This window comes from Orycteropus afer, unplaced genomic scaffold, assembly GCF_000298275.1.
Source record: "Orycteropus afer afer isolate SDZICR_OR568_19922 unplaced genomic scaffold, OryAfe1.0 scaffold00250, whole genome shotgun sequence".
In the NCBI taxonomy this organism is placed as follows: domain Eukaryota; kingdom Metazoa; phylum Chordata; class Mammalia; order Tubulidentata; family Orycteropodidae; genus Orycteropus; species Orycteropus afer.
This window is the reverse complement of record NW_006921837.1, coordinates 3131829-3146148: the sequence shown is the minus strand read 5'-3', so window position 1 is coordinate 3146148 and position 14320 is coordinate 3131829. Positions and strand designations below refer to the sequence as shown.

At 46.7% G+C, this 14320-nt stretch overlaps 1 protein-coding gene across 1 annotated transcript in view; it reads left to right on the top strand.

Annotated features, from left to right (window-relative positions):
• GASK1A (golgi associated kinase 1A) overlaps positions 1 to 14320 on the top strand; it is a 70094-nt gene that overhangs the window by 41905 nt on the left and 13869 nt on the right. Inside the window, exon 2 of the mRNA XM_007949705.2 lies at positions 7227 to 8531. Coding sequence (XP_007947896.2) covers positions 7227 to 8531 — 1305 coding nt within the window. The remainder of the gene's footprint in view (positions 1 to 7226; positions 8532 to 14320) is intronic.

Here is a 14320-nt window from a genome sequence, read left to right as displayed (position 1 = left end):
GGAAGAGGTGATGTGACCACAGAGGCAGAGACTGGAGTGATGCAGTCACAAGTCAAGGAAAGCCAACTGTCAATCACTGGAAGCTGGACAAGGCCAGGAATGGCTTGTCCTCTAGAGCCTCTGGAGACAGCACAGCCCTACTGATGCCTGATTTTGGTCCACTAAAACAGATACTGGGAGCTCTGGTAGCATAGTGGCTAAGGCACTTGACTGCTAACCAGAAGGCTGGTGGTTCAAACCCACCAGCCACTCCTCGGAAGGAAGGTTGGGCAATCCTACTTCCGTAGTGATACTGCCTCGGAAACCCAAGGAGGGGTCGCTATGAGTTGGTCCAACTCGACGGCACATAACAACAACAACAACAAAACAGATACTGAGTTTAGTAGCGTAGTGCCTAAGGCACTTGACTGCTAACCAGAAGGCTGGCGGTTCAAATCCACCAGCCGCTCCTTGGAAGGAAGATGGGGCAATCTACTTCCGTAGAGATACCGCCTTGGAAACCCAAGGAGGGGTCGCTATGAGTCGGGTCCAACTCGACGGCACATAATAACAACAGAGAGAATAAATTTCTGTTGTTTTGAGCCACCAAGTTTGTGGTACAGGCACAACTCAGAGATACTGCAGGTCTGGTTCCAGACCACTCTACTAAATCGAATATCACAACAAAGTGAACCACATGAATTTTTTTGTTTCCCAGTGCATATAAAAGTTATGTTTACACTATACCATAGTCTATTAAGAGTGCAATAGCATTATTAAAATAATTGAAGTATTGAGAGAACAAGCAAAATATGACACAGAGACATGAAGTGAGCAGATGCTGCTGGAGAAATGGAGCTGATAGCCTCACTCTAGGGTTGACACAAACCTTCAATGTGTAACAAATGCAATATCTGTGAAGTATAATAAAGCAAAGTGCAACAAAATGAGGTATGTGTATAATTTGTTACAGCAGCCCTAGGAAACTAATATACTATGACATATGCATATTTTGTAATAACAAAGAAAAGAAACAGGTCTGGGCATATGTCCACACAAATTGCTAACTGTATCTCCTTCTGGGAAACAAAAGGAGATATTCACATTTGGCTTTGATTTTCTTACTATTATTTGAATTTTTCACAATGGTTATTTATGCATGTATTACTTGTGTATGTTTTTTGTTTTGTTTTTAATAGTAATACAAGCCAATTCAAAACAGATCTAATCAGGACAAAAATTTAGGATTTCATTTTAAAAGGGTCATCAGATAACGACACATTATGAAGTGACATAAAGTCTTTTATAGAACAGAGACTCAGTCCCACTGGGGACCCACGGCAAACATCATTAGGATATGCCTTACAACTGTTCCATCCAAGGATGGTGGCTGGGACATTTCTCCACTGATTTTTGGTCTCTGTTGCTGAGAGTTATCACCAGGGATGTTAACTCCCTTTGCATCTCCTAGCAGAGCAGGCAAGAAAGCAGAGAATGATCCAAGTGCTTGAGGTGGGAAACTGGCAATGTGTAGGGGGACACTCTTCACTGTGGAGACAGCTGCATTCAGTTAGGGATCCTGGACATACATGGGGCACAAAAGCATCTATAATAAAGGGGCCCTTGGAACTCCAAACAGAGAATGTCAGAGACTACAGGAGCCCTCTTTGCAACCAGACTTGCAGAGCTATAGGCCAGGGAATAGTATTTACTCCTTCCCAGTATCCCTTCCAGGAGCACTAGTAGCACAGTGATTAAAGCACTCGGCTGAGAACCAAAAGGTCAGCAGTTCAAACCCACCAGCTGCTCTGCAGGAGAAAGATGTGGCAGTGTGCTTTCATAAAGATTACATCCTTGGAAACCCTACCAGGCTGTTCTACTTTGTCCTAGAGGGTTTCTATAAGTCAGAAGAGATTTGATGGAAGTGGGTTTGCTTTTATTTAGTTGGTATCCCTTCCTACCCAAGAGCTCATTTCTCAGAGAGCTTCCTGTAGGCCAGGTACTGTGATATGCCTGAAATACAATGGCAAGTGAGATAGGTCCCACCCACATGGATCAGCAGTCTATTGGGAGAGACAGGAGCTCTGGTGGCTTAGTGCCTAAGGCATTTGACTGCTAACCAGAAGACTGGCAGATCAAACCCACCAGCCACTCTTCAAGAGGAGGATTGGGCAATCTACTTCTGTAGTGATACCACCTTAGAAACCCAAGGAGAGGTCGCTGTGAGTTGGATACGACTCAACAGCAATGAGTCTGGTGGGGTTTTTTGGGGGGGTTTTGGATGTTAAATGACCAAATCCAATATAGATTGAAAAGGGCTGTGCTCGAGAGAAACTGTGTGTTATGAGAGCACATAGCCAGGGCATCCAACCTATTGAAGGACCTCAGGAGAAGGCTTCCTGGGCAGGACAGTGTCTAAGCTAAGACCTGAAGGATACGAATAGGGAGGAGGGGAATGTTCCAGGCAGAAGGAACAGCATGTGTAAAGGTCTAGAGACAGAGAGGGCCTGGCACATTCTAGAAACTGAAAGAAGCTCAATATAGCTGGAACACTTAAGGCATTTAGATTTTCTCTAAAGAGGCTTGGAAGGGTATATTCCAGTTTGTGGTGAGTGTATTGGTGAGTAGCAGGAGTGAGGCCATGGGAGGTGTCCTAGTGAAAGAAGATGGCACCTGGGCTAAGGTAGACACAGAGGGGTCAATGGAAAATGGACTGATGTAAGAGGTGTTTATGAGGAGGAATTTGCAAGACTTGATATATGGGGGAGAAGGAAGAGTCGATTGAAGGTCAGGTCCAGATCTCTGGCGTGGGTATCTTGGTGGACAGTGCTATTGTCCTGGAGGATTTTACCTTAAGAATAAATAAAGAGATAGTTAGGTTTGTCATGCATATAACCTAGTTTAGATTATTGCAAGGTAGTCATGGCAAGACATGCAAGTAAGACTTTAAGGCATTCATTTAGCTTTGGAGAATCAATTAACAGTTACAATGTTAATTTAAATGTTAGAGTCCAAATCATTAGATTTTAGGCTTTACCTAAAGTAAAGGGGCAGGGGGAGACTTGTCACCCCTCAAACTCAGAGACGTCCCTCGTAGGCAGGCTCCAAGGTTGGTTGTGGTGTGCACTACCTCAGCAGGGGTTCAGTCTTCAGACAGAGAGTCAGAGAGAACTTTTGTTCTCTCTTCTTTGAAAATAAGCAGAAATCCATGGGTTTATACACTACGTGTGCTGTCATGTTTAACCATAATTGGCCTGTTTTATTGCCAATTAAGGGAATTGTCGCATGACATATGTTTTGCTGATTTTATAGAGATCTGAATTATTGCCAATTAGGGCATGGCATATTTATGTTCTTGTTTACTATATATGCTTCAAGACCAGTTAATTAATTAAAAATTGTGGGAATTGTTTAGTGACATATTTATGTTTTGCTAATTTATAAAGATTTGATTAATGTTACCTGTCGTTAGGACAGACTGCAGGTGCACAGCCCAATTTAGAGAATTTATTTACGATATACTTCACATACTTCTGTTATCTATTTCAAGGTTAGAACAACTTCATAATGACTTGAAAATCATTATAAGAATACGTATGTTTCTAAGTTCAGAAATTCTCTATTTATAACTTCTCATTGTTGTTGTTAGGACCATCAAGTCGTCTCCAACTCATGGCGACCCTGTGTACAACAGAATGAAACACTGCCTGGTCCTGAACCATCCTCACAATTGCTACGCTTTAGCCCATCCTTGCAGCCACTGTGGCAATCCATTTCACTGAGGGTCTTCCCCGTTTTTGCTGACCCTCTACTTTACTAAGTATGATAACCTTCTCCAGAGAATGGTCCCTTCTGACAACATGACCAAAGTAGGTGAGACAAAGTCTGGCCATTGTCGCTTCTAAGGAGCATTCTGACTGCATTTCTTCTAGGACAGATCTGTTAGTTCTTCTGGCAGTCCATGGTATTTTCAGTATTCTTCACTGACACCACAATTCAAAAGCATCAATTCTACTCCAGTTTTTCTTATTCATTGTCCAGCTTTCACATGCATGTGAGGCGATTGAAAATACCTTGGCTTGGGTCAGGCTCACCTTAGTCTTCAAAGTGACATCTTTGCTCCTTAACGTTTTTAAAGAGGTCTTTTACAGCAGATTTTCCCAGTGCAATATGATGTCTGATTTCTTGACTGCTGCTTCCAAAGGTGTTGATTGTGTATCCCAGTGACACAAAATTCTTGACAACCTCAATTTTTTCTCCATTTATCACAATGTTGCTTATTGGTCCACTTGTAAGGATTTTGGTTTTTTTTACGTTGAGGTGTAATCCATGCTGAAGACTGTAGTCTTTGATCTTCATCAGTAAGTGCTTCAAGTCATCTTCATTTTCAGCAAGCAAGGTGTGTCATCTGCAGATCACAGGTTGTTAATGAGTCTTCCTCCAATCCTGATGCTGTATTCTTCTTCGTATAGTAATTTCATAACTTCACATTATAAGTGACTTATGCATATGTGTTTAAAACATTATAAAAACATCATAATAGTAGGAAAGGCAGTCTGGAAGCATGCATAATGACTTATGTGATATGAGAACATGTATACAACAGTATACATAACAGCTACCTTTAGCCAGATTGGAAACAAAGAGAGGTACTTTTGAGGAGAGAGTGAGTTAGATATAAACGGGAGGACTTCTAGCGGACCTGGTTGTCCCTTCCTGTCTCCTTGACATCTAGAAATCTGTGATGGGTGGGCTTCAATTGTGGTCTCTTGGTAGGGGTACTGAGTGGTTAGCCCACGTGGAGGTTGCACTTTGTTCATGCACAGCTAATGCACTTCCCTGGATCTTACGGAAATGTGCAGAGGGAGCAAGATTCTGGGCATTCCCAAGGCTGTCTGGGTGCTGAGGTTCCCGAACTCAGAAGTCGGAAAGTGATTGTTCTTGTTTCTACCAGTGTACGTGTATGTTCTGTAAGAATTCCCAGGTATGCTGTAAGAGCTAACAAGGGACAAGGTTGTAGTCACTTCTTGGTCACAGCCAGCTTCCCAGAGGGAGCAAGTAGTTGGACCTGTGGGCTCAAGACCCTAGTCCCAGGGGACATCAAACTCAATTGGCATAACATACTACACAAAACATTGTTCCACCTCCTACTTTGGCAAGTAGCAACTGGGATCTTAAAAGCTTTCAAGTGGCCATCTAGATGCAACAATGAGTCCCTCCTCTTTTAAAGCAAAGAAGAATGAAGAAAACCAAAGACCCATGGAAGCAATTAGTCCAAGAGACTGGTACACCATGCGATCCTCAGCCTATATGACTATGAGACCAGAAGAACTAGATGGTGCCTGGCTACCGCTGGCAACCACTTGGAGGAGGGGCGGTCTGTGTAGGAGATCGTGGATAGAGAGGGAGAACAATGTGGAACAAACTCCAAATCATAAAAAGGGGGGGGGAGCAGGTTTGTTGGTCTGATAGAGCCTGGTGGAACCACTAAGACTATGGCCCCTAGCTGCCCTTCAGGTCTCGAACTGAACCCACTCCTGTGGCTTCCAGCCAAGCAAAAGATGGGCATATGAGCTGAACATTTACATTAAGTAGATACATTCCTTGGGGAGATCAATCATGGGAGAATAGAAGGGCTGTGTATGCACAGGGAGACAGCTTGTGGGGCAGGAGTGCCTGGGAGAGAAGGACATAGGGAAGAGGTAACTATGGGGAAGAAGTGGGAGGGGAGCTGTTAAATTGTGGGAAATTGTAGTCATCAATGTCATGAGACAAAGTATATGTGAGCTGCTGTATGGAAAGTGAATTTGCTCTGTAAACTTTCACCCATATCACAATAAAAATGTTTTTAAAAAGTGATTGTCTTGTGGGCTGGACATTCTGTAAAGGAGTGCTCCTTTGCTTCTCAAAAATGTGCCATTGAGGACTGTTGGTGCATAAATGGGTGCATAAATTTAGCATTCTCCTTTTCTACTGGAAATCATCCAATAGCAGCAAAGCAAATGGAAGACAAAATGCAAATTCCTTCTCCAGCTAAATTAGGAGGCAGATACCAAAATATTTGGGAAGGATGTTTAAAGCAGTCAAGTTCACACAGGAGCAGTGATGGCTGAAGTGAGAAAAAGTGAAGGAAAGAGCCATTGGGGGCAGATCTCAGAGAACAACAACAAAAATACACCTGCAGGTGAGAGACACACACCAAGGGGCCACATCATCCTCTCATATATGCAAAAAAGGGTGTGGAAATGGAGGTGATCTTAGTGGCCCAGAGGCACCAGTGGGTGCTTAAAGTTAGAAAAGCAGAGGAGGCTGTGATACACAAAGAACCATGTTTGTTGTTGTTGTTGTTGTTACGTGCCATCAAGTAGGACTTGACTCATAGCTACCCCTCCTTTGGTTTCCAAGGTGGTATCACTATGGAAGTAGATCGCCCAACCTTTCTTCCGAGGAGTGGCTTCTGGGTAGCAGTCAAGTGCCTTAGGACCTATGCTACAAGCAGGCATATTTGCAGGAAGCAGCCTGGCTGTGGTAGATGAGAAGAGAGCATCTGCGTTCTGAAAACCAGCTGATTTCAAATGCTACTTGGGCTCCTCCTACCAACATATGGAGGTGGTGCTGCCTCATTCATGTGCCAACCTGCAGAAAAAGGGAGGACAGAAAGGACAGGGCAGCCCAGTTTCCATTTAAGCAAGTGAGGCAGGCAAAAGTGGTTGACTCTCATGCCACAGGCAAGACTTAAGTCACATGACCACACCCAGCTACAAGGGAGACCAGAAAAAGTCATCTTTAGCTGGGTGGCCATGTGTCCTGGAAAAAGGGAAGAGTGTATTTGTGGGGGCAACTAGAGCCTGCTACATGGGGCCTAGGGATCACATGGAGATAAAAAGAGTGGCCAGGACTTGGAGGTGGAGGACGGGCGTGGAAAGAGACCTTGTGGTGGATGACCATGTTCCAGTGGGGGTTGAATGACAGAAGAGGCCATAGGGGAGAAACCGCCTGCCTGCAGGCATCAGAGGAGCTTACCTGGAGGGGACAGAGCAAGCTAAGCCTTGAAACCTGAGTGGAGTTCACTAAGGTTACCCATTTCTTCTCTTGAAGGCAGCTAGGTGTTTCTTCACATGGACTATGCTTTTTTCAGTCCCTCATGTTCCCAGATGCCCCTTGTCTCTGTTCCCGTTGTTCTGTGGGTTGGGGCTGATGTCTTCCCCCAGTCTCAAGCTTTCTCTTTCTATTTTCCCTACGCCCAGGCATCTTGGCTCTGGAGAAGGCTACGTGGCAAGAGGCGGTCAATGATGGCATTCTGTCTTTTGATGACCCTGTCTGTGGTGGCTGTCACCCACTTCCCCCCACTGCATCCAGCTACCAGCCCAGATCCTGGTTCCAAGGAGCCCCAGGGGTTAACTCGTGTCCCTGCCCCCCATGAGTGGCAGGCTCTGAGCTCCAGCCAGAGGCAGAAGACAAGAAGTTTGGGGTTCCGGAGAAGCTTGGCTTTGCCCAGGAATTCCAACTTGGTCTGTGCTGACAACCACGGCCACAGAGAGAGAGTGGACAGAAGCAAGCAGTACCCAGGAGGGGACAGCAGGCATCCAGGGAGGGTCAGGAGGGACATTGCTTCGACAGCTGTAGGAGGTTCAAGACTCAGAACTTGGCATCTTGTGCTACTGAGGGAGGATGGGATCAGGGGTGTGAGAGCCAGAAACCATGGCCACATCTGGCCAGACAGTCCCATCCAGAAGACACAGAGGGAGATGGGCACCCTGGGCAGCCAGCTCATAGGAAGCAACATGACCATTTTCTGGACTCAGAGAGCTACTGCTGGACCCACCCTCCAGCCCCACCCAGCTGAAGGAAGGGAGCTGCCAGAAACTGAGAAGAGAGCCTTGGCTGGTGGGAGACATGCAGGGGACCCCGGACTGACCCAGAGGGCTCATCAGTGGCCTGGCTCTGTTGGAGAGTTGCAAGGGTCAGTGTGGTGTAACACTGAGACTCCTAGGATATTGACAGGCTTGGGCTTAGGGGCTGGTGGGCAGGTTCCTCCATGGTTCACAGAGCATGATGTACAGACCCTCAGGCTGTTGGCCCTGGGGGAAGTGGTAGGCAAGGCCCCGGTCCCTGCCCATGGGCAGGTGATGAAGGTCGGCCTCTCTACTGAGGGTGCTCTTCAGGACACGCTTCCTCCTGGGCTCAGCCTGCACTGCTCCCAGGGTCTCTGTGGGCTCATCAAGAGGCCTAGGGATCTGCCTGAGGTCCTGTCCTTCCATGTGGACCGTGTGCTAGGGCTGCGGCGTAGTCTGCCTGCCGTGGCCCGGCGCTTTCACAGCTCCCTGCTGCCCTACCGCTACACAAATGGTGACGCAAGGCCCCTCATCTGGTGGGCGCCTGACGTGCAGCACCTGGCAGACCCTGACGACGACCAGAACTCTCTGGCCTTAGGCTGGCTGCAGTACCAGGCCCTGCTGGTGCGTGGCTGCAGCTGGCCAGGCCAGGCGCCGTGTCTGGGCATCCGCCACACGGAGTGGGCTCGTCTGGCACTCTTTGACTTCCTGCTGCAGGTAGGTGGGGCTGGGCAGGCAGGCTGAGAAGCAGTGAAGGTGGGGAATGTGGTGGAGAGGATGGATGGAGGTGACTCTCCCCCACATCCTTGTCCTTTGACCACTCAGCACATGCTTTTGTTATTTTTCTGCCTGTGTGTGTATCCATCCAGCCATGTGCTGCAGCCACCTCCGTATCATCTCACAAGAGCTGATTGTTACAATTTTCAGGAATTTCAGGAATTCAGCTGGTTGTTAAATAAACTCTCCCCCTTAGAAAAACAAAAAACCCAAGAAACCCACTATAGCAACCCTATAGGACAGAGTAGGAGCTCTGGTAGCATAGTGCCTAAGGCACTTGACTGCTAACCAAAAGGCTGGTGGTTCAAACCCACCAGCCACTCTTTGGAAGGAAGGTTGGGCAATCTAGTTCCATACTGATACTACCTCAGAAACCTAAGGAGGGGTCTCTATGAGTCAGGGCTGACTCAACGGCACATAACAACATAGGACAGAGTAGAACTGCCCCACAGGGTTTCCAAGGCTGTAATCTTTAAGGAAGCAGACTGTCTTATCTTTCTCCTGTGGAGCAGCTGGTGGGTTGGAACTCCCAACCTTTGGTTTGCAGCCAAGTGCTTTAACCACTGCACCACCAGCACTTTTCTTTGTTAAATACAGCCATTATTAAACATGAAATTATATAATCTAACTATAGGGTTGCTACGGATCAGAATCAACCACACAAACCACCAGTGATATAATAAATTATATTAGAAACAAAGGTAATAAATACTCAGAACTCATCATTTCCTAGTTTACTACATCTTACTATTATCTATGCTCTTGATGTTATTTGTATCTGCTGCAACTACATAATAAATACTGTATTCTAGTGTGCTGTTACACACCTCTTTCCAACTCCATGTTTAGTCACATCGTGCTGGTAGCTTGAAATTGGCCAGGATGGGAGTATTTACACCATGGAAATTGGCAAATGCTCCAGGTCGGCGCTCCCTCCCACTCTCAGAGAGCTGGCTGTTAAACATTTACCAGCCCACCACTATTTGTAACCGTCCTTGATTCAACAAGGATTCAAAATGGTTGCATACTTTATTTATATTTATTGATTGATTGATTTTTTTATATATGTAAAAGTGCTTATCTTTGTTGTCTATACTGCTTGTACACCTCTCTGGGTCTTCCTTGCATACTTTAAAATGTGTGTGTGTGTGTGTGTGTGTGTGTATGAGAGAGAGAGAGAGAGAGAAAGAAAGAGAGAGAGAGAGAGAGAGAGAGAGAAAGATGATACTGCTTCGGCTGAAGAATGAGAAGGAGCTCCAGCCCTTAATCAGAAGACAAGGTCCCTGCTGTGTCAGTTAACCCTGGATTAACCCTGTAGTTGCTGGGTGGAGGCCAGTCTGGGATCCTAGGGAATGAATAGCAGTCAGGGGAGCAGGCATGCTGGGCTCCAGGCATGAGTTCTTTCCTGACTGGCCTGTTAACAACCAGACTATGACTGATGTCAACTGAGGATACACATGTGAGGAAACTGCCAAGAAGAAATTAGGAAAGAAAATGAATAAAGTTCAGAGTGAGGGGGATACGTGCACTTCACACACACTGAGCCAGCCTGTTTGTGTAGGAACCTCCTTGGCAGAAAGAGATCACCACTAACTCCCAAGTTCACCTATGAGGTGGGCAGAGGGGCCACTGGACAAGATTCAGGGCCATGACTGGACAGCTAGGGGCCAATATGCTGTGTTTGGTCCACACAGTGTTGGTTTGCAATGTGTTCTAGATAATTCTTTGGCAACATTACAACTTGGGAGATTTCTCATAAAAATCTACTTTCTGCTGAACAATTGGGATGGTTTAGCAGCACTGGGCCTTCACTCCCAGATGGCAGTAATAACCTGAGCTGAGTTGGCTGCTGCCCCCTTTTGAGGGTGCCACATTCTCATCTTGGCCACGTCCCTATTGTCTGACACCTGCCTGCCATGCCCCCTTGAATGTGCCTGCACGCGGTGCTTTCATCCCCAGTCACTGGACTCGATGATCTCCAGTGTTCTACAGCTTCCCAGCTTGTGATTCCGTGCCCGCTTTGTGGAGGGAGGACCTGGGAACCTGATGGCCAAGAGTGTGGGCAAAGGACAGGCCTGGGTTTGAGTCCACCACCCCCAGACCACTGATGGCTGTGTGACACTGAGCCAGTTACTTAGCTTCTCTAAGACACACTTATCTCACCTCTAGAATCAGATTGGACCTCACCCCTTTTGTCCCTTACCATTTTAGTGCATGGTTGCTCCTCACTACCAGCACCTGCCTGTCTGTCTGAGGGCTTGCTTTTGGCCCTGGAGCCTTTTCTGCCCTGCTGTGTGACAAGCTGGAAGTGCTGGGGAGTCAGGGCCCTCCAGGTAGTGTGCACAGCCTTCTAGATCAGGTCTGAGGTGTTTCCCGGGATCGTAGGCATTTCAGTGCTAAAACCAGGTCAAAAAATCAAAGCTGAACCAGTTGCCAGTGAGTTAATTGTAAGTCATGGCGACCCCATGTGTGTGGGGTACAGCTGCTCATAGGGTTTTCAGGGCTGTGACTGCTCAGAAGCAGGTTGCCAGGCCTGCCTTCTGAGGTGCTTCTGGGTGGATCTAAACCACCAACCTTAATCATTTACAATACCCAGGGATTCCAAAACTAGGATAAACTCAAAAACCAGACTCATTGCACTGAGTCAGATCTGACTCATAGTGATCCCTCCTTGGGTTTCCAAGGTGGTATCACTACGGAAGTAGATTGCCCAACCTTTCTTCCGAAGAGTGGCTGGTGGGTTTGAACCACTAGCCTTCAAAACTGGGTTAGTCCTGGGCAAATGGGAAGGTTGGTCATCTACCTCCAAGAGCAGCCCTCAACCAATGACAAGTAGGAGTTGATGCATAAACACTCTAGTTCCCTTGCTGGGATAACTCTGAGGTGTGAGTCCTACTCTGTCTCCCAGAGTTCCTCAGCAGAACTGAACCCCAGCTAGTCACAGTGGTAATGGCTAGCCTTCCCTGTCTCACTCCCCTACTCCGTTCTTGTGTTTCGTGGAAGTAGCTCACAGATAAACTGCTTTTATGTGAATCTTTGTCTAAGGGTCTGTCTCTTGGGGAGTCCAGCTGAGTCAGATGGTTTCTGTAAGAACTAAGGGAGAACATTCATACAGTGTACTTCATACAGCTCCTGGTGGTGGCAAGTCCTCAAAAATAAGCAGGCATTGCTCCTAGCACATTACGGGACTAAACGTATTCCAATCTCCATTTTAAAATTGAGAAACTGAAGCCCAAGTTGTTAAGTGATCTGCCAAGGTCACAGCTGAAGGAGCTGAGCACAGCCTGACTCCAGAGCTCACCCTTTCAATCACAGGCACTATTGAGATGGTCATGAACAAGAGCAGGGATGCCTGGGGACCTTGACCTCTAAGACACAACTCCTCACAAAGCCCTAGCTGGCTGAGGTGTACACTGCAGCTTTCTGCTCCACACAGAGCCCCTCTGTCCCTGCTGGAGCTGCGGTGTAGGACCCTCCTGCAGCCGCCAAGCCCTGTAGTGGGGACGGAAGTCTCTGCAGCCAAGGCACACACTAGTTGGGTCAGATGTGGCTGGGCTGGGTGGGCTGGTGCCACCCCTTCCCTGGTTTGCTGAACACCAGTCAAGTCAAACACCCCTGTATGGCTGCTGCCACCTTCCTAGAAACACTGGCAAGTCAGAGAGAGACGGGACTGCGAATTGTGGGTCTCCCTGCGATGGAGCCCAAGGTACTTACTGTCTGCAGAGGGCTGAGTACAAGCTCAACATAACAGTCCACTCTGGGGCATGCTTGCTCATTTGTTTTGTTTTACCCATCATAAAGCCTTGCTTTTCTTTGTGTGGTATACCACAGCATTTACCCACTCACAAAATACACAGGTGCTGCACACATACACACCCACACACATACTTGTGCTTCACAGATCCCATGGAACACTCTCTATTGGTCAGGCATTGCTGCAGTGATGCTGTGTAACATTCCTCCTCAAGCTCAGTGGCTCAAAACATGAGCTCTTTAGTTTTGACTCCAAGGTCCGTGGGTTACCTGGGCTCAGCTAAGCTTGGCTTCAAGCTGTGGACTGGGTTCAGGTCTGTTCATCATGTCTCATTCTGGGACCCAGGCTAAAGAGGCAGCACTGTCTGGGGCAAAATGGCAGACGCCTTAGAGCCCAACCAAATTGCAAAAGCACATTGAAGGTTTCTGTCAGTGTCACGTTTGTTGTTATTCCATTGGCCAAAGGAAGTCAATGGCCAAGCCCCACTTCAGGGAAGAAAACTACAATCTGCTTGTTCTGAACTTCAGTCTCCCATTTTCCCTCCTCAAAGCCAAACTGTCACCAGTCTTCCTTGTGTCACTCCAGAAAAGACCATGCACATTCAAGCATGTATAAAACAAAAACAAACTCACTGCCATTGAGTCGGATCTGACTCATAGCAACCCCTCCTTGGGTTTCTGAGGCGGTATCACTACGGAAGTAGATTTTGCCCAACCTTCCTTCCGAGGAGTGGCTGGTGGGTTTGAACCACCAACCTTCTGGTTAGCAGTCAAATGCCTTAGGCACTACGCCACCAGAGCTCCCTCAAGCATGTATATGCCTGCCTAATCCTGTCCTCCTCTTTTTATACAAATTGTAACGTACCACACATAATATTTCTTTTCATCCCAGTTAAAAGAATATGATGGCTATAATTTCTGCCATTCATTTCTCATGTTCCCATTGAGAAACAGTGATGTTCTTTCTAGTCCTTTGTTCCTCAGAAGAGCTGTGCCTGCAAATCCCTATTTACATATGTCTTTGTATCATATGTAAACTTCTTGTAGAATAAAATCCTAGAAGTAGAATTACTTGGCAAAAGGAGCAGCATTTTTTCTCCCATTTTGATAGATGTATCTGTCCAGCAGGAAGTGGAATCTGACCCAGGTGGTTCATAGGAAAAGATTTTAATGAAAGGACCAGTTACAGAGGTGTCAACAGGGTTCAGGGATTGGACAAGAAATGACAGTGTCAGACACTAGCCTTACCACCCTTAGGCCTGAATGGATAAGGGGAAGGCAGAAAGTCACTGGCCAGGGAAGGGGGCCTCCTGATATCATTGGAGGAGAGATACAGCCATTGCCAGAAAAGAAGCCCAGAGCAGGCAGAGAGTGAGGACAAAGTGTCCAGTCCTCTCCTCTGACCCTACAGTCTCCTGTTGGTGCCTTTTACCAGCCAAACCCAACCAGAAGCCAGAGGCCAGGAATGATACAGCCTACAGGGTCAGCACCTGAATTTGGAGGTGTAAACAGATAATAACCAGCTCAGTAAATGTGGCCAAATTGCCCTCCAAACAGATCTACACTTCCCAGCAATGTATGAGGTACTTATTTACTGAACCCTGAACAACACTGGGTATCATCTACCTCTTTGATCTTTGTCACTATGACAGATTTTAAAAAAAAATTGTGAATGACATTGAACATCTTTTCATAAATTTAAAGGCAAGGCCTAGATTAGGATAAGGTAGGATAAGGTATGATAGACAGAATGTTAAGATGGTTCCTGTCTTAGGCTGGATTCTCTAGAGAAGCAAAACCAGTGACATACATGCTGTTGTTGTTGTTGTTATGTGCCGTCGAGTCGGACCTGACTCATAGTGACTCCTCCTTGAGTTTCTGAGGCAGTGTCCCTAGAGAAGTAGATTGCCTCATCTTCCTTCCATGGAGTGGCTGGTGGGTTTGAACCGCCAGCCTTCTGGTTAGCAGTCAAGTGC